Consider the following 20,236-nt stretch of genomic DNA (forward strand, 5'->3'; position numbering starts at 1 on the left):
CATTCTGATACAAAGAAATGTACACTCAATTCCACCAGAAAGTGCAAATGTATGGAGCAAACCCATTTCCGGAAAAAGCAGCACTTTCCAGAAAACTTGAGTTGCCATGTACTGTTGAAATTGTAGATGCAATATATATTTATGGTCATTATAGATTCATACCGTTGCATAATTACAAAATTGACACACGTTTTAATTGAATGGAAGGGCATATCTCCAACAACAACACAGATGGAAGCACAAGAATGCACCAGATAAGCTGTTATATAAATACACTTTACACTTTTGAGATCAACCAAAGAGAAGCAAAGGAATGCACCAGATAAGCATACACCATAGGTCAACTGATAAGATTAGTGACCATTTACAAAGTTTGTCACTTAAGCAACTGGAACCATGGCATCCATCTAAGGATGTTCAATGAGCTTTGTCAAGATCTTACAAAGCATTCAAGATGCAAAAACGCTAGTACGCAGGTACCCATGATGACCACTCAGGTGGTGCTTAAACTAAATCTATCCTAAATATTACATGGAATTGATGGCAAATTGGAATGGTCAGCTTTCACAATAACTGGTTGACCACATGACTAATTTTTTAGCAAAAGTGTCCCTCCATGCTTTGAACAAAGTCATTCCTTCCTACTTTCAGCAACTTCTTCCTCCTGGTAAGCTGCAAAATAAATCCAACATGTATTTTTAGGGAAATTAGCTACAAAGAAAGACAAGGTAACCTACAACCATGCCAACATGAACTCGGATATAAAGTTTTACAAGCAGATTTTATTTTCTAAATGTCTTGATTTTTTTTCCTTCTGACTTGTTTTTTCTCTAAGTCAAACTAACATTTGTACTTATAAACTTGTACAATTTGGCCACTGAATCAATAAAGTTCAGGCAACCCAACCTGAGGGTTGCTGTAGTTTTCCTAAAAAAAGTCTTGATTTTTATCATGACATCAAAGCTGATTTTTTTTAGAAGTACATGGTCAGGTACCTTGTATCATTGCTGTGGTGGTTTATTTGGGCAGTTACGCGAATCACGTATCACAACTTGTCCTCACGTCTTGCACATACGTGGCGTCCTTTGATTTTTTTTTTCTTCTCATTCTTGTTTTGCTGTGTCCCCTTGTCACGATGCCCTTTGATTCTCTTGATCTTACCCCTAGAACGTGTATCATTTGGTGGGTGGATGTCAATTTGATCCGGAATGGAGCATCCAAGGTATGACTCAAACTCTTCAACCTCGCTTTCTTCTTTTACTAGAACCATCTTATTAAGTTTCTCACCAACTGCAATTAATTAATCCCTTAACAGACGCATAGCAGCAGGTGATTGCTTAGCTTGCAGGACCAGTTTTTCCATTTGGTTGCAAGTCTCTGAAAGCAATTTTTGTGTCTCTGGGTCATTCTTGTTGCTGGTACTTTCCTCCAACAAGGTGCCAAGGTGTCATCCGCATCAAACACCAATTTTTTCTTGCAGACATGTGCAAATCTCTCCAATAAATAATAGCTTGGGACTTCATTTAGCTTGGCACTTCTTAGGGCTGGAATGATATGGCGACATGGTATGCCATGAGTTTCAAACAGCATGCAAGGACACGTTGCAACCATGGTTGATCTGTTATAGTGTACAACTCTTGATCTCCGAGAATCCTCAATGATACCAGTTATTTCGACATCCCCCTCTTGTTGCACACTATCAATTAGGCAATGGTCCCTAGCAGCTATCACCTCTATCTGGAAATCACTGAATACTTCATGTGCGTAAAACTCACTGCCATGCTTCTCTATCCCCCCTTCCGTCTTCAGACTGCGGGTTGTGTGAAGGGTAACATTGTCCATTTCAAGCTCCTTGTACCGTTGTTCTTCAAGTGCTCCATCAAACCTCAGCCAAAACTCTACTAAAGAATGTTTCCAGCCAATTAGACGAGAGAAGAAAGAAATTGCACTCTCTGACCTTGAGGTTGTCCTCAGCAAACCTGACAAAGGTATGTCATTGAAATAAGCCGGCACCCATGATTTCCGTTGCTCAAACTTTTTTGTAAACCATTCATTTCCATGCAACTCATACTTTGACATAATACGTCACCATCTATCCTCAAATTCTGTTGGTGTTTCAGAGGACCAAACACACCAGCTCAAACGTTGGTGGAATTCTTCGTCTTCCTTCAACACAGGCCCAACCTTGTCAACTTTCATCAAAATATGCCACATGCATAACCTATGAATGCTTGTGGTAAAAACATCTTGTATTGCAAGCTTCATGCTTGCAGCCTCATCGGTAATAATCAACTTAGGTGCAACACCTCCCATGGCTTTCATGAATGTATGTAACAACCACACATATGACTCAGTCTTTTCATTTGATAGCATCGCGGCACCAAACAATACACTATTCTTGTGGTGATTCACACCTGTGAAGGGTGTAAAAATCATGCATACTCGTTTGTGCTGTATGTAGAGTCAAAAGAGACTAGATCACCAAAGTGAGCATAGTTTTTCCTACAGGTTGCATCAGCCCAGAACACATGGACCAACCTTCCCTGGTCATCCACAACATAGTCAAAGTAAAAACCTGGGTTTGCAAGGCTCTTTCTACTCAACTGATCAACAAACATTTGAGCATCTGATGATTTTATTAATACCCTCAGAGCAAATTATGCAAGTCCCTCTTTAAGAATTCAACATTCTCAAAACCCCCTGCACCAACACGAAGGTACCTATATGCTTGTGATGTACCAATGCTTGCTTTATGGCAAGTCAACAATGTTTTTTGGCACTCAACGTAACCTTTCTGTTTGACCTTATGAATTGCTGCTTTTTAGGGGTTACGAGTGCATGTGCATGATCTTCCTCAAATCTTGTCACAATGTACTTATGGTCCTCGGTCCGCTTGATAACAAGCATAGCCTCACATCCACACCTAGTGATTCTTTTCTCATACTTCCTCCGTTTGCTATCAAATTGCATATTCTTCTCTTCACGAAAACCTTCATTTGAACAAAAGTACCGCTTGTACAAGATCACTCCATCAATAGCCTTGTGCTGCCCAACACGGACTGAAAAACCCACATTGTGAGCATATGATTTATAGAACTCCTCGGCTGAATTAACATCTGCGAAAGTCATCCCAATCTTTGGTTTGATGGCATCATCACAGTCTGGAGTATAAGATGAACCCTACAAAGTACACACTGCATGTCAAATAACACGTCACAGCTCCAAAGGTAGCCTAAGTAATGGCTGCATGACACTTACACAGAACGGGATGATAAAGGACTTCTGTGGTGTTGTACATTCTCGAGCCTGTCGAGGAAGAATAATGGGGGCAACTGACCCCGCATCAGAGTGTGCATCATTAAAATCCAATCGCGTTGCCATGCTCAATTCACCCTCGAGGATCATAGTGGATACAATGGAAATTTGCAGCCATAGACAGAAAACAGAAGCTCTACACTTTGCATTTTTTTAGCGACTCATGCAAGTAAACTCACAAAATAACTGACTCCTTAGGTCGAATATATTCTAAAACTAGTTGTTATGTTCCTAAAAGGCATATGAAGAATCTACTTAGACCATGTTGTTGTAGAGTACAAACATTTGCAGTAAAAGGCTTACCCATTGAAGAAGATTATAATCACAAGAGACGGGATAGAACAATCCAGTTCTTGCACAAAGAACCAACAACAAGCAGGTTGTGGATAGCAGATAGCCTTGACGAACAGGTTGCACCAAGGAGTAGGCACTAATAAAACAGAACTATTGAGTTATCCTTGGGTCAGAGACGAATAACACATAGACGAGCTCTATTAACCAAAAAAATCATACGATATTAATTAAATCAACAGGCAACCTTTTAGCATAACTGCAAATAAATAAGAAAAAAAAGTCTCACGAATGGGAAAAAATTGAGACAATGGTTTCTATTGCTCTTTGGCAAAATAGATAATTTCATATTGCACGTGCCATGGCCATAGCATATTGTATAGATGATTCACTGCCTAGCAGACCATTATCTCTTGATTTATTATATCATATTGTGCATAACTCACTCCATTCAGGCAAAACCAGCATGATGGACTTTTTATTTTATCATATCTTGCCGTTTAGCTCACTACTAATCAAACTAAACAAATCAATATATGTCGATTTTACCACAACCTGACCTAATACATCCCAACAACATACATCGTGAGAACATCAAGCTTACCAATTCAATAAGCACAATATCAAAAGAGATGAGAGAGGAATAAAATCTTACTTCTTGGTACGAAGAATTGACAGCAAGGTAAAAACTCTCAGCAGACCTTGCAAAGGGAGCAGCAATGGAGGAAGGTGAGATGACCTTGCTAGTTGGCTGATGAGGAACTAGAGGATGCTATGGCCTTGCAGAGGAGCGATCCAATTAACCCTAGAAGTGAATTCCTAGATCTAAAATTTGGGGAAGACTTTTAGAATAACAAAATCCCACATTTGTGATTTGTATCAGATCAAGTGCATGCCTTGGGGAGTACCTAGAAATCCAATACAGGTGTTGACGACGCTGCCGGGCCGGAGTAATGTTGGCAGCAGAGATGCACAATCTGGGCCGAAAACAGATGGAAGCCCAAGTCTAAAACGTCACAAGAAACAAAATTAAAGCCCAGAACTGAAACAACAAATAACAAAATGAAAAGCCCAGCCCGAGGCAGAGGATGGGCTCCCCCGCGCGGGTTCACGTCTTTTCACGATGCCGCCAGCGCCACGCAGGAAAGAAGATGGGGCCGGCAGCTGTCGTGTGCCCAGACGGCAAAAAATTAGGATGAAGGATAACAAAATACTTGCCGGCTGTTGTTTAGAAAATAAAATCCGAAAGAAAAAGCTATCTCAAATTTCAAGACCAAGAAGCAGCCCCGAGCCGACCTTCATGGTTTGTAGAGCGCCACGCCTCGGCCGGGGCCCGGCAGCGCAACGCGCTCTGGAGACGACGACGTGGTTTTGAAATTTGAGATCGGCTGACGAAAAGCTCCCGTGACACGGGACAATTTGACCTTGGAAGTCGAAGCTGCTTCGCAAACACCTTGCCTAGGAAGTCGGCGTTGGTTCGGGATGAAAATGACGTCCCACTAAGCTGCTAGCATCGTGGAGCACCGGTTCACCAAGAAAGGGTAATTGAGACGAGGTGAAGTTCGTACACCATCACTCCTATTACAGAGGAGCTGGATATGATAAGTTCAGTTTGAGATTAGTGACTTTCCTGGGCATCGGAGGAGCTTGTTTTTCGTTTTGTTCAAACCTAAGGTTAGAAAAAGCACTAGGCGCCTAGAACTTAAGCGAGCTTAGGCGTTCCTAAGCGTGCTTAAGCGTTTTGTACTGTAGCAAAGCTAAACAAAAAAAATAGAATTCCACGTTGACAGCCTTGAGAAATCTTCTAGTAGCCCAGCATGCGTTCTCACATCCGCTCATGGGCAATCCAGTACATCATTCATGAAGATGAAGCCCAATTGGCCTAATAACAAAATATCTTCTACCTCTCCCCACGAGTCCCCACCTGGCCGGATGCCCTTCCAGCTTTGTCGACCTTCATCCATGGCTACTCCTTCCATGGTTCCACCAACACCCAGAAATCCGATCCCTCCCTAAACACTACCGCCTAAAATTGACGCAAAAATCGATTGCCCATGCAGTCCTCTTCTCTCGTATACCCTCAATTTCATGGAGATGGACTGATTTCGCATCCTATATATCAGCTTGTGAAGTGTAGATTTTGGTCCGTGGGTTGAACAGAGGAGGAGGAGCATGGGAGGTAGGGACAAAGACAAAGCAGGAGCGCTCAGCCGAGGGGAGGAGGCGCACAGGAGTCAGGCAACGGAAGGGCACTATCGTTGGGAGACGACAGCCGCCTAGTTACCGCTTATACGCCAAGGCGACGCGCTCCCCGTCCGCTCAGCGCTTTAGCGCGCTGAAGCGAGCGCCTAATACCGCTTTTTTGTAACCTTGGTTCAAACCATGACAGATCGAGGTAATGTGCTACTGGACTGTGACATGGTTCAGTTTCATGTATTTTTTTTATAGTCACACGGTGACAAAAGCACACGGCCATGATACTGCAATGATAGGTACTTTCACGAGGAAATGCATAGCCACAATACACGGAAGAAAACATAGGTCCATGACTACTCTGCTCGCCGGGACATCCACGACACACCATGAGGAACTTCAGACGATTCCTAAACACCAGCAACGACTAGAGACGCATACCATCTCGATCTAGTCCATTCTAGCTTAAACACTAGCGGCATTTTATTATTCTCCGGCATGCATTCCTCACCCGGGGAGCGCACAGGACGCCTCAGTTAATCCTGCGCAAAGAAGAAGGAAAAAGAAATTGTTACAGCATGTCAGAAACCCGGAACACAGCATGGTTTTGATGATCTCGCAGCAAGGTACACCAGAACGTAGCACGAGAGAAGTACATAGATCGAGCCAGGAGCATGGACCCGTGCTTACGTGTTGCAGTTGACGCTGGTGCTGATCTTGTAGGGCAGGGAGACGCCGCACTTGCTGGGCAGCACGGCAGCGCGGTCGATGTACGTGCCGGAGCCGCCGGCGGCGCTGTTGGCGACGTTCTTGAGGCAGCCGCAGATGGTGCGGCGGTCGGGGGTGTTGCTGGCCTGCCGCAGCAGGTTGCGGATGCCATCGCAGCACGGCTGCGGGGGCATCGCGCCGCCCATCTGCACGAACGGCAGGCACGGCATCAGGGTGTTGTACACCGTGGTGCATGACATGGCCGCGCGCACCGCGGCCGGGGGAGCCGCCAGGGTCGCCGCCAGGAGCACGGCCAGCGCCAGCGTCGCGAGCCTCGGAGCAGCCATGCCTCGGAGCCTCTCTCCTTGTCCCTCGGTCACACGTACAAGATGGCGGAGAGCAGCGAGCTAAAGCCTGAGTGGTGTGTGTGATTCGCTGGTTGGTTGTGTGAGGGAGTGGAGGGTTTATATAGCGGAGGGAATGTTACTATTACGGGGGTAGTTGAGTGCATTCAGGAGAGGAGTTAAGATTTGGTTCGCTGGTAGATGCATCGCTAGGGTAAATTACTACTACGAGCTGTAGGAGTTTTAACACCGCGCTAATCTGGGCTAGGAGCGTAGTGCTAGTGTGCTGAAGATGCACATGCACTCGTCGTAGCATCATTCAGTGCTGCACTCACTCTCAACGTTTGGTCATGGTCTATTTTCGGCTAGCTCAAATAGCTCCTGATTAATGAACTTTCATTTGCTTAGAAAAGATTTAAGAAAACAGCATCCTGAAATATAGAAGGAATCCATCATGTGTGACGAACTGACGATGGACACACACACACGCTCGATTGATCGAGGCAGCCAAGGTCGGTTCGTCGTGGCACACGGGGTGCGCCCGGTTTGCGTTGGGTCGGCTCGGCTACTTGGCTGCCTTGGATTGGGCGAGCCCGAGCGACCAGGTCACGCAGACCGTCCATGTGGGCATCCCTGGTCAACCCATACGGCCCCCATAACCTGTATACCGTACATGGCGTCACTGCATATGTTTCAGCCTGTCGCCTCCTTTGTCCTTTCAACTACTTGTTCTGTGTTGCGTTTTACTTACCACGGGTTTGATCATGAGTATTAACCGGATCTATTCATCTTCGAACCAGGGGAAGGTGCCTAGTCGCCTGTGTGATCAAGACACGATCAAAGTAGTGGATACAAGTATAATCACCTGAGCCAGTAATTTGGCCCCAATCGCCATCGCCCATCCGCGCATCTAGCAAGTCCCATCCGCAGCGTGGATGGCGTACAACTTTTCTAGTATCTGGCTGTGGACGCGCGTACTCGCATTTGCCTCTCTGCTCTCGAGCGTTAATGGAGTCGCGGGCGTGGTTGGCCAGATGCTGCTGCATCCTGTCATCCTCCCCGCTTTGGGTTTCTGATTTCAGGCTTGGATCTGCGACCCCATGCACCTGATCCGCGCCAGGGCTTGCAGGATTGCAGGAGGACGGACGGGCCAGCAATTTATGGAGCCATGTGAGAGCCACTTCCCTCGACCGCCATTTACGGGGTGTTTGGATACGAGGTGTTAAACTTTAACAGTGTCACATCGGATGTTCGGATGCTAATTAGGAGAACTAAATATGAGCTAATTATAAAACTAATTGCAGAACCCTGTGCTAATCCGCGAGACGAATCTATTAAGCCTAATTAATCCATCATTAGCAATTGGTTACTGTAGCACCACATTGTCAAATCATGGACTAATTAGGCTTAATAGATTCGTCTCGTGAATTACACTTCATCTGTGCAATTAGTTTTGTAATTAGCCTATATTTAATACTCCTAATTAGCATCCAAACATCCGATGTGACAGGTGTTAAATTTTAACACTTGGTTGCCAAACAGGCCCAGCGCCTGTGGCTCCCCCCGCTGCGTCGCTCCGTCGGCGGAGGACGTGTGCCAGGCGGCGTCAATGCCTCCGGACCTACTCTCGCCGTCTCGCGCCAATCTCTCTACCACTAGTAGCAGCAGCAGCTTCTGATAGCCTGCCGGCCTTTCCTTCGTTTATTACTAAGGGGGTGTTCGGATACGAGCTAAACTTTAGCAGGTCACATCGGATGCTCGAATACTAGAAGGACTAAACATGAGCTAATTACAAAACTAACTACACAGATGAAGTTTAATTCGCGAGACAAATCTATTAAGGGGGTGTTTGGGAACACCCTATTAAAGTTTAACACCTGTCACATCGAATGTTTGGATACTAATTAGGAGTACTAAACATAAGCTAATTACAAAACTAATTGCACAGATAGAGTATAATTCGCGAGACGAATCTATTAAGCCTAATTAGTCCATGATTTGACAATGTGGTGCTACAGTAACCATTTGCTAATGATGGATTAATTAGGCTTAATAGATTCGTCTCGCGAATTAGCACAAGGTTCTGCAATTAATTTTATAATTAGCTCATGTTTAGTTCTCCTAATTAGCATCCGAACATCCGATATGACACTGTTAAAGTTTAGCACCTCGTATCCAAACAGCCCCTAAAACTAATTAATCCATCATTAGCAAATGGTTACTGTAGCACCACGTTGTCAAATCATGGACTAATTAGGCTTAATATATTCGTCTCGCGAATTAGACTCCATCTGTGCAATTAGTTTTGTAATCAGACTATATTTAATACTTTTAATTAGTATCCAAATATTTGATGTAACAGGTGCTCAAGTTTAACATGGTGAGCCAAACAGACCCTAACTCGGTATCATTTTGTGCCAGTAGTTCACCAAAATAGGGCTACTCGATCAAATGGCGTTCGACGAAATTGTGCGAGCACTACACGTGGCACTGATGGCAGTGGTTCGAAGGTTGTTGGCAGCTGCGAAAGAATTAACTGCCCCTGCACCGCCATTCAATTCGAGACGATGGAGCAGAGAGACCAGAGAGGTGCTCGATCCAGGAGGTGCGCTCACTGTAGCCTGCACGGATGGTTGGACAGGCGAGATCAATTCACATCGTGTTCGCTCGGACACGAAAAAAAAAAGAAGGCAGGCGTTTGATCTAGCGTGAGTGGTGGGAAAACAGGAGAGAAATCGGGCATCAACATTCAGCACTCAGCAGTGTCTGCCTCCAAACTGCGAAACCAGCTACCGTTTTCCAAAATTCGCTAACACGAAAAGTTTCAGCGCATGCTTGATCTGGCCCTGGGCTGAAGAGCGTCAGCCCGGTGAGTGTGCGTCGCTGCGTGACCACTTGGGTTACAGGCCGCAGTAAGATAGGGCCGAACCCCGAAGTAGTTGGGTTACAGGAGGAGGACTCGCAACAAAATGCTCAGCCGGCCCACAGTTCTCCTGTGCCAGAGGCCCGGCCCGTATTCTATTGCGCGATTGGCCCAGCTCGGGGACTATAGGGCTAGAAGATTCAAACAAAACTCGCGTGCCTTTGGTACGCTTTCGGCCTTTTTTTTTTCAAACACGCTTGTACAGAACGAAGGCCACAGCAGATTGGCTGATTGGATCTGCGAAAAAAACATGGCTAATGGTCACGAAAAAACCAACAGTTCCTTGAAAGTCTCTTTGCGCATCGATTCAGTCCATCCTGAGTTCATTGGTCCATAGTATTTGTATCGCGCAGTACAGACAGCATACACCATCATCTGCTATTCAACATAGCGCAGAGCCTGTGTTCTCAGTGCTACAACAGCGTCGCCGCGAAGATGTATCGAAACGCCTGGCGCACCGCGCGGCGCCGCAGGCCGCACCCCCGCACGTAGGACCGGCACCCAGACGAGCCACGAGTCCCACGCCCCCACGCCTTCCTCCCTCTATAGGCTATAGCAGGCAGCGACGCGTGACCCGACGAACGACGGTGGTGTCGCTTCGGCACGCGCCGCGGGCACATGGCCGCAACAGCTGCGCAACCGCGACCGATCGAGTAGAGGACCGACGGGACGGGGGCTCCTCCGCTCTCGTGAGCGCGCCCGCGTGCGCCGGGCAACTAACCACCGGCACCGGCACGGGGTGAGAACTGGCGCGCGATCGAAGTATCGAACCGACGGGACGCGCCACGCGAGCCCAGCGCCCCGGCAGGCAGGGTTTCGCCGCGGAGAGCGACGCGGGAGCGGCAGCGGCAATGAGCACATCGGTTCGGTTGGGGGGCCGGGCTGCCCGCGGGGGCCTCGCGCCATTAACGAACGGGATCGGAGGAGCCCCCGGTCCCGGCCGTTAGCCAGCCGCGGCCGCGCGTGGCCCGCCACCACCCAACCACATGCGTGACGTGACACGGCCGGGGGCGCGCGCGCCGTCGCTGTCGGTTCGATCACGCTTTTTCCCTTGGCATCGCCGTTGGTATCGTATCCACGACCGGACCGGGCTGGCTCTGATCTCTCGTTCGTTTTATTTTCTCCGTTCAAGGCGTTTGATGAGTGGTGGTAGGACGGCGCCTGCATGCCCGCTTGGTACCCTAACGCCTCTCGCCGAAGCGACCATGATTTTCCTCCGGGCATCATGAGCAGACAGCCATCAGCGCTGGCCGCTGGGCATGCGATGCGATCCCCCAACCGTTAGCACTTAACAATGGCAACAGAGCATGATGGCTTTCTGCGCCTGACCTCTCTCACTGCACGTCGAGGGGCTTGGCGAAGCAAGACGCTACCATACCATGGAGTATACGTACTTCGAATCTGCTATAACAGTAGTCGATCCTGCTACGGGATTCTCTCTACAGCAGGCTGGTTGTTGCATTCTCCGTCGTCCCGTGTTTACAGATATCTCTTTTCGCGTGGGGCCGGGCGGCCTGATGAGTTTCGTAGCTCGGGTCGCTGTCAGGGCACGATTTTGTGATCTATTTTTGGTGTGCTCCCCACATGGCTTCCCCCCTCACTCCCTCGTGCAGCCATCACATCGTTGGTACCGGACGTGAACGCCCCCATCCTGTTTTGTTCTCATCTACCGGTAAAGATAAACCATTTTCTTTTTTGAGGAACGCATTTTCTTTTTGAGAGAGACTGTTGGAGTACTACACTTTCCCGTCCCGTGCTACTTTGGACTATGGATTTAAGCTTGAATATTGATTTGCATTTAGAGCAACCTGTATTCCTGTTTGCTACAGGGCGAAGTAAAGTCAGAGAGAGATCACCTCTGCTTATGCAGGCACGACACAGACTTAGCTCTAACTAAGCTTATCCAGCTTGGTTTTCTAAGGCGACGGCCGTGAAAAAAGGTAAAATTCAGAAGGCAACTGAACCTAATCCAACCCTGCTCAGAGTCGCCCGCATAGCACCCATGCAAAATGGTCCGTGAAAACACTTTTTTCAGGGAGCTTACGGTGCCGGGGGGCAGCTGGGTAGAATGCTTCCAAGCGAAGGCGAATCAGCAAGCAAGAACCAGCGCTAATGACAGGGGCCTGGCCGTGATCTCCGGGTGGCCACTGGCCTGGCCGCCTGGACAAGCCCTCCCTCTCCCTCCCTCCCATGTGCAACTAACATGGCGTGGGGACGCGAAAGCGATGGTTCATCAGGCTTCAGGCCCCGGCCCGGCGAGAGACTGTTGCTTTTCGAAAGCGTGAAGCTGCTAGCAACCTCGCGCGCGCATGTTACGATGTTTATCATGTTTTAAAGGCTCGGAGCATGACAGGAAAGCTAACACCCTCCCGATGAACTTTGTTGTCTCGCGTAAATGCGTGGATGTGTTCCACCTGAACAAACACTGTCCCCGCGCTCTGGAAAAAGGAGAAACGTCTGAATTCTCAGTGCTCGCCTGCTGTCCCTGCAAAAATGATCCGTCTGCTGTTTCTCCAATGTCGAGCTTGAAATGCTTCATCATGCATTAATTCGATGCTTCAACCGTTGTGTCTGTTCAAACAGGGAAGAAAGGGAAGCATTGACATTAAGCGCGTCACGTTTTTGTTGGTGTCCGGAGAAAAAGATGCGTTCGAACTAAAAGCAGCCAGAAAAAATGGCAAATGTCCATGCCATTGGGTGACCTTGTTTATTTTGGAAGCTCCTTGGCTGAGCAGGTCTCGGGGGAGACTGAAAGTATAATAAGGGGCTGTAAGTTGGCTGAATGCTGATGTGGAGGAGAGAGAAGAGGTGAGATAGGAGAAGCGGGCTGTAAGCTTACAGCCGACTTGGGCACAGGAACCAAGAAACTTTGTGAGAATGACTTGTGGGCCATGTATTAATGATGAAGAGGTAAACATTGTACGAGTGGGCTAGGAAAAGGCTGAGAGAAACCTTGCAGCCCGCTTGCTAGCTGGGTTATTAAACTTGCTCTGATGAAGCAAGGGATGCGCTGCTGCGGCCACATGTCCAGGAGCCACATGGCGCCGCAGATCGCTGAAGACACTCGATGTGAGAAGTATAATAGCAGGTTGTAAGTAGGCTGAATATTGAGGTGGAGGAGAGAGGAGAGAGGATAAGAAGGTTATAAATTTATTAGATATAAGAAAAAAAATTTGTGAGAGAGATAAATGGACCTTGTATTAATATTGAAGAGCTCATTAGTATATGGATGGGCTGAGAGGTAGACTGCAACCAGCAGCCGGTGTATTATTAGCCTTGATCCTCGCGTCAGTCGGATCAGACGAAATCTTGGACTTAGCCTGCGCGCGCGTGCAGTGTACCTGCAGGTTTGTCTCAAGAGTTGGGTTTTACAAACACCAACCCTCCATGCTCCACCTACGCCCTAGCTACGTGGCCATGTCGAGGCGCTCATGCAAGCATGTGAGCCCCTTCACGCGCCGACGATCAGAGAGGCTCTGGATTATCGACACTATAATCTCAACTAATCATTGGGATGAGCAATGTTTCGCACGTAGTACTGAATATTTGGTAACGACATGAGTTGTTTATGCATCTACTGCCTGAAGATTCCGGTGGTTAGTCTGATCGTTTCGGCTATAAACGGCTGCAGTGCTACACTGCTACTATCTGCTCTAGTGTTCATACTATATACCAGCGACGAACGGGAGTCAGGATTACTCTATTCCGATCGACGAATCTGTTCAGTTTAACTGCTTCCTCGGATCACAATCCATGAGAACGCAAACAGCAAAATCATTTCAGAAAATCAACTGGATGGTTATCAGTTTCTGGAGATTACGCAGCTTTAAGTGCTAAACTGAATTCCGCCAAAAGTGCTTAGCTAAAGAACCGAGAACGCAAGTTTCGAATATCTCAGGGAGCTTTCACCACCGTTGAAAAGGGAAGGCATCCGATCCCTGAGCATGTGCAGCGCCTTGAACGGTTTGGTCGGTTCGCATTCGCCGTCTTTTCGCTGCTAGCTAGCATTACTCTAGTCTACACGCAACTTGACCGAGCATCGCTATGCAAATTGCAACGCAGGATAAAGAAAACCTACTTCAGGCGCATGGTAGTGGCAAGAACATTTCATAGCTGACTTGCACCCTGACGCAACGAACAATATAATCCGTTTCTTACCTTTGACCTAGCCATACGCACGTCCTGGCACGTAAAAACCATGCAACCCCATCCGTTGTACTGAGTACTGACGTGCGTGCTTCACTGCTTCGTTCGCATACATGAACCCACATCAGACAGGCCATGATGCAATGCAGCCGGGAGACCGGGACTCATGGCAATCAGGGCCAGGAGAACGTGCGGTGATCTCTCGAACAAACCATTCATGAGCAGCGTCCTGAGATGGATAGACGTACCCATCTGCCACAAATTTCATTGTTTTTCTTTCCGCTCGCCACTGGCCAAATAAGCCCAAAAACCCATGGCTGACACTGGCCGAGAGAGCCATCCATGTGGGCGAGCACGCCGGGCCCGGGCAACCCCCGGTCTGTCCTGTGCACACACGCGACCGAGAGCAGTTGGTGTCCCCCACTTGCGCTCGGAGGGAGGCGACGAGCACCCCGCATGTGCGCCTGATTCGTATGTGCTAACCGCCGTCGTGTACCTCGCCTCTCGTGGTCGGCGGAGGTAGCGAGCGCTAGCGCCGGAGCCCCCCACCTCCCACTATCTCTTTTGTCTCGTTTTCCCCTGCCCCTCCACGAAAGTTATTAACGATTCCAACCGCCGGGGGCACTGACCGTTGGCCTATAAGTAGCCGGCCTCGGCGCGCCCACTCCCTTCACAGCCAAGCAACTCTCGATCCTAATCAGCTCCCTCGCTTTAGCTCGCTCGCTAGCTAGCTCGAGAGGCAGCGTCTGTGCTGCGATGGCAACCGCCAATGTCCTCCTCCTCCTGCTCTGCTCCGCCGTCTGCTTCCTCGCCCGCCGGGCCGCCGGCGACTACGGCGGGTGGCAGAGCGCCCACGCCACGTTCTACGGCGGCGGCGACGCGTCCGGCACAATGGGTGAGTGCTCGATTGCGAGCGCCGATCCGTTAGAACAGGATACCCATCGATCTTAGGTCGTTGAGCTGACACCGTTTGGAATGCGCGGCTTTGTTGCAGGCGGGGCGTGCGGGTACGGGAACCTGTACAGCACCGGGTACGGCACGAACACGGCGGCGCTGAGCACGGCGCTGTTCAACGATGGCGCCTCCTGCGGGCAGTGCTTCGAGCTGCGCTGCGACAACGCCGGGGCGTCGTGCCTGCCGGGCACCATCACCGTGACGGCCACCAACTTCTGCCCGCCAAACTACGGCCTCCCCAGCGACGACGGCGGCTGGTGCAACCCGCCGCGCCCGCACTTCGACATGGCCCAGCCAGCCTTCCTCCAGATCGCCCAGTACCGCGCCGGCATCGTGCCCGTCGCCTACAGGAGGTAAGATTTCCTGCGATCCATGCATCTTCGAGTTAATAGCTTGTCCGCGTACTGTGGGCGGGTCCAGACTTAGCCCCCGTGCGGGTGTCGGTTCTTCGGATCAAGGCTGGCTGCTGGACCCCCGGCTATCGACGCGTCAGGCATGCCATGTTACGTGGGCCAGCCGGCAGGTTTTCTTCTTTTGTTGGTTGGGCGTCCGTTCCGTGTGTGCCATGCATGCACGATCGCGACTTGACCTGCTGTTTCCCAATAGCAATAGATTAGGCGTCGCACTGATGACCTAGATGAGCTTGCATGTTAGTATGTTACACTCTGATTCCGATTTCTGCAAGTTGCAAGCATCACGATCGACCGGCGACAGTAATGCTTGGCCTGTCATCTACTACTCTGAACTTTTCACTTTTCAGTACAGTTTAACTGATCGCATTTGCGCTTGTATCGTTGGCAGGGTGCCGTGCGTGAAGAAGGGCGGGATCCGGTTCACCATCAACGGCCACTCCTACTTCAACCTGGTGCTGGTGACCAACGTGGCCGGCGCCGGCGACGTGCAGTCCGTGTCCATCAAGGGCTCCAGCACTGGGTGGCAGGCCATGTCCCGCAACTGGGGCCAGAACTGGCAGAGCAACTCGCTCCTCGACGGCCAGGCCCTCTCCTTCAAGGTCACCGCCAGCGACGGCCGCTGCGTCACCAGCAACAACGCCGCGCCCGCCGGCTGGTCGTTCGGCCAGACCTTCGAAGGCAGCCAGTTCTAGCCGCCCCCCGCGCCCGCTCGATGCAGGGCGTAGAGTATTTGTTTATTCCCGTACGTGACGACGAGGATCGATTTGCATTCGTAGTGTGAGCGACAGGAGAAGGAAGGAAACCGGCCTCTTCGTTGTAGTAAAAGAAGAGCCCGCCGGCCATTCTGAGGCTGCTTATTAGCACCCGCTTAGGCCTTTCCTTCTCTGATGATGATGATAGGATTAAGTTATTTTTCTGCACCAGTGATCGTTGTAGCCTTGGGTTAAGGAGAAAAAAAGACCTTGCAGGGCTGATTATTGTAGGGCTAGCTGCAGGGGAGTGTGTGTGGTGTCGTGTAACTTTTGTTGTTACATTGTAACCCCAGAAGCGATCCCAGAGCCACATGGGGTGGGAGATGTTTGTGGGGGGATTGCGCCTTTGGGACCGTGAACAATGCTTGTTTATGGTCTATACTTATGCGGTATATATGGTGTGCTTGTGCTTTAATCTTCAGTTGTGTCCTTTTTGTCGTCGATCTGTCGCCGCCTTATCGGCTTGCGATGGCGACGTGTGTGGTGTGGTGCGGTATGGTGACGGGTGAGTTGTCATTTCGAAGCTTTACGAGCAGAAAGATTCTGTACAAGTATATGGCGAATTGCTACCACGGGAGCCCTATTTCGATCCAATTTTTCTTTTTGGAGCCATAACTACTAGTAGAGGTACAAATTGTGATATAATCTGGTCATCTAACTTGACGTTTATCTGTTCTGTTTATATACAAACGCGTTAGGGATAACATGCAGGAATGTTATTGTCAGTGTTGTACATAGAAAATTGTACTACTCAAATCTGGATTTTCAATCAGAATATTCACCAAGACAGACGTGGGCCATAGAGTACGACTTCATATATCAGCAAATTCGCCTCGAAGTAGCCTTGCACCAGTACATATAGAATGGCCACCTTTCGATACAGATGAATATCCATTGATAAGTGATGAAAAATTGAGAATAAATATCTCATGCCTGCCAAAGTTCAGAGGGCTGGACTGAAACAAAGCATGGATATATACCGATGGATGAGTCCCACGAGCTGAAGGAGGAGGAGAGGGGACGTGTTTGTGTATAGCAGAGGAGAATCTGAGAGATGAGAAGAGCGTGTACACGTCTGAGCTAGCTGTCTCGGCCTCCTTGCCGGCCGCCGCGAGCTCGATCGATCGCCGTCATCCGATCCGTCACGATAAAGCAGCACTGCTCTGTTTCTCGACGCCCGCAGCACTTGTGCACCGGCCCCTGCCGCCGGGCGCCGGTGGCGAGCGCCGGAGCAACCAGGGCAGCGGTGGCCCAGTGGTCGCTGAGGCACCGCGGCACTCCGCCGGGAGGACTAACTAGGGCCGTCAGCGAGGTAATGGGCTCAGGGAACTGGGACTTCACCTGGTGCGGCCCAAAAACCAACGTCCCGCTCCAGTCCGCCAGATCCGATCCCAGCCGCGGAGATGTCATCGTACGGCTCAAAATCCCTCTAGCCCGGACGGTAAATGACAGATACCGTCCACCCCCCGGGTCGGTCGGGGAAGCCGGCGCACGCGGCCCCGGCACGACGACGGCGCCCGCGCCGCCGTGGCGTCCACTTTTCCTCCGCGGATAGCTCGTTGACACCCTTGCCGGATTCTTTCTTGTATTTGCGTTTCTGCAGGCGTTCGTCATGGCAGGAACCATATGTGCGCTGCGCGTGCGCTGCCAGCTGCCCAGCTGGGTCGCCTTCGCTCGCCGGTTCTTGCCAGCGGCGTCCTCATGCACCTCTCCATCTTCAGGCCTGATGGCGGCGCGGGCAATGCCATCTGCTGATCTACCTCTGGGATGCCTACTTCGCCGACTACCTCTGGCATGCCTACCTCAGCAGCTCCCGCGCCGGCGTGTCCCGCCTGTTCGGCGGCGCGGCGCTCGACGGCGTCACCTTTTATGTCGACCAAGGCGGCGCCGCCGATCGCTACGACGAGCTGGCCCGGCGGATGCACGACCGCGGCAGGCCCGCCGGCGTGACGCTGACGGCGACGGTGCGGTGCGCGTACCGTACCCGGACGGGCCGGACCCACGCATGGTGACGGCGCTCTTCTGGCCCGCGTCCACGTCAGGCTGTTCGGCGGCGATCAGCAGTGCGACTGGGGCCAGTTCGACTCGTGGAACAAGCGGGCGGCGGCGTACCTGGGCTGCTGGGCACCCTCGTGATGCTTCCTCATCTGGTGAACGAAGCAGAGGAGGTGTTCCTGAGCGAGGCTACTCCCTCATCATGTAGTAGTACCGTACCAATGGTGAACAACCTTGATAGCAAATGCAACGTGATTTTTTTCGCACGAAAAAAAATCATCAGACTACTTTCATAGGAAATAAATTGGATGGGGACGGTCCAAGTAGTTTCTCGGTGAGGATCCCCTCCCATCGGGTGCTGCGTGGCTTTCTCGGTGATGTGACGCGCAGGCTCTCGCTCGCGCTCGCACATGCACCCCGGCTCGCAGCACAGATTCGCACAGGCGTTCTCTCGCACCGGCTCGCACAGGCGCTCGCTCGCACCACTTAATGTGTGAACCTGATTAAATAAGGGGGTGTTTGGGAAACACCTGTTAAAATTTAACACCTGTCACATCGGATGTTTGGATGCTAATTAGGAGTAGTAAACATAAGCTAATTACAAAACTAATTGCACAGATGGAGTATAATTCGCGAGACGAATCTATTAAGCCTAATTAGTCCATGATTTGACAATGTGGTGCTACAGTAACCATTTGCTAATGATGGATTAATTAGGCTTAATAGATTCGTCTCGCGAATTAGCACAAGGTTCTGCAATTAGTTTTATAATTAGCTCATGTTTAGTCCTCCTAATTAGCATCCGAACATCCGATGTGACACTGTTAAAGTTTAGCACCTCGTATCCAAACAGCCCCTAATCCTCTCATGTGGTATAAAAAAAATGACAGCAGAACATAGTGCAATATGATAATCTGAAAAAATAAATTATATGATCTCATAAATAGGTGGTTCTTCTAAAACACTGTAGATAAGTTCACATGTCCCAAACGACACAGCTTAGATGAAAAATAAGCATAAGTGAAAATAAATTTCTGCTATAACACAACAAGGTTACATATTTTCTTTATTAGTACATTAAAGGGGTGTTTGGGAGCACTCCACTCCACAAAAAATTGCTCCACTCCACCAACTCTGAAAATTTTGCAACCAAACGCGTCTAGCTCCAACAACTCCGGCTCCAGAAAAAAGGTGGAGCAGGGGGTAGATCCACGTTTTTTGTGGAGTACCTCAAGAGGTGCTCCAAAAACCTCCTTTTCAGACCTTCTCATGGAGTTGAGGTTATTTACCCACCATTACCACTGGTTACACAAGTACCGGTTCGTTCTAATTTTTCTATCTTCCTCGTCTCCTTTCCTTCTCGCACAGGCACTCCGTTTTCTTCTTCCCACGGGGCACTCCGTTTCCTCCGCGGCGGCACGGCTGGGGCGCAGGCCGGCCGGGGGCGAGCTCCCCCGCGGCGGCGCGGCCGGGGCGCAGGCCGGCCGGGGGCGAGCTCCCCCGCGGCGGCGCGGCAGGGCGCACGCCGGCCGGGGGCGAGCTCCCCCGCGGCTGACTTTGTCGCGGAGTTCGAGCGCGAGTTCGGCACCGCCCGCGGTCCGCGCTTCGTGGCCGAGGGGTTCTCCGACGCTGCTCATTCCCATTTTCCACCCACCAATTTGCACAAGACCTTATTGTAGATCACTGGATGCATTTACATGATGCTTCTCTGACTCCATTCAGTTGAAATTTTGTGTGATAAATCTAATGTATTTTTGCTGCGACTGCTCAAAGAGTCATGAACAAAAGCTGATCTGGCAATATTTTTATATTGTATAAGAATTTGAGCAAAGCACTGCTATTGTGGTACTGACTATTTGACTGATGTTTACATCTGATTACAATTAGTGGATGATATATTTTCTTTGTACAGCTAAATTGATATATGAAAAGAAATCATCTGGTTCATCTTATCCATTTCGTCCAAGTTTCTAACTGCTGAATAGACTGCGCACTGTTGATAATAAGTCCATTAGTTTTGTTATTCGCACATTCAACTGCATATCCTGTAATTTAGGGACCTGATTTCTGATTATGCATTGTTGCTCCATTCTAATGGATCATCCTACATCTGGTTAACATTGCTGTGATATTAATCAGTGCAGCCTAAACTTAGATTCAGAAACCGGAAGAAAAGAGAAAGATTAGGCATGTAGAGGAGGA

At 49.6% G+C, this 20,236-nt stretch overlaps 2 protein-coding genes and 1 long non-coding RNA gene across 3 annotated transcripts; 1 reads left to right on the forward strand and 2 right to left on the reverse strand.

The window, feature by feature from the left end:
- Positions 1-265: 265 nt before the first annotated feature.
- On the reverse strand, positions 266-3,480 carry LOC111257421. The gene is made up of 3 exons (XR_002677943.1): positions 3,259-3,480; positions 996-3,180; positions 266-672 (listed from the first exon to the last, which is right to left on the reverse strand). It is a non-coding gene; the product is annotated as an uncharacterized LOC111257421 (long non-coding RNA).
- Positions 3,481-6,028: 2,548 nt separating this feature from the next.
- Positions 6,029-6,956, reverse strand: LOC101772575 (non-specific lipid-transfer protein 1). Its single transcript, XM_004970338.3, has 2 exons — positions 6,490-6,956; positions 6,029-6,341 (listed from the first exon to the last, which is right to left on the reverse strand). The coding sequence occupies exons 1-2, from the start codon at positions 6,852-6,854 to the stop codon at positions 6,332-6,334; spliced, it is 375 nt and encodes a 124-aa protein (XP_004970395.1). The 5' UTR covers positions 6,855-6,956; the 3' UTR covers positions 6,029-6,331.
- Positions 6,957-14,577: 7,621 nt separating this feature from the next.
- Positions 14,578-16,460, forward strand: LOC101772983 (expansin-A2). The gene is made up of 3 exons (XM_004970339.3): positions 14,578-14,815; positions 14,915-15,227; positions 15,676-16,460. The coding sequence occupies exons 1-3, from the start codon at positions 14,677-14,679 to the stop codon at positions 15,977-15,979; spliced, it is 756 nt and encodes a 251-aa protein (XP_004970396.1). The 5' UTR covers positions 14,578-14,676; the 3' UTR covers positions 15,980-16,460.
- The last annotated feature ends 3,776 nt before the right edge of the window (positions 16,461-20,236 follow it).

Source organism: Setaria italica, chromosome V, assembly GCF_000263155.2.
Source record: "Setaria italica strain Yugu1 chromosome V, Setaria_italica_v2.0, whole genome shotgun sequence".
Lineage (NCBI taxonomy): Eukaryota > Viridiplantae > Streptophyta > Magnoliopsida > Poales > Poaceae > Setaria > Setaria italica.

What these genes read in the sequence shown, in the direction of transcription:
- LOC101772575 (XM_004970338.3), bottom strand. Translation starts at nt 6,854, where the DNA reads ATGGCTGCTCCGAGGCTCGCGACGCTGGCGCTGGCCGTGCTCCTGGCG.
- LOC101772983 (XM_004970339.3), top strand. Translation starts at nt 14,677, where the DNA reads ATGGCAACCGCCAATGTCCTCCTCCTCCTGCTCTGCTCCGCCGTCTGC. An exon ending in CGACGCGTCCGGCACAATGG is followed by an intron (nt 14,816 to 14,914) that starts GTGAGTGCTCGA and finishes GCTTTGTTGCAG; the next exon opens with GCGGGGCGTGCGGGTACGGG. An exon ending in GTGCCCGTCGCCTACAGGAG is followed by an intron (nt 15,228 to 15,675) that starts GTAAGATTTCCT and finishes TATCGTTGGCAG; the next exon opens with GGTGCCGTGCGTGAAGAAGG.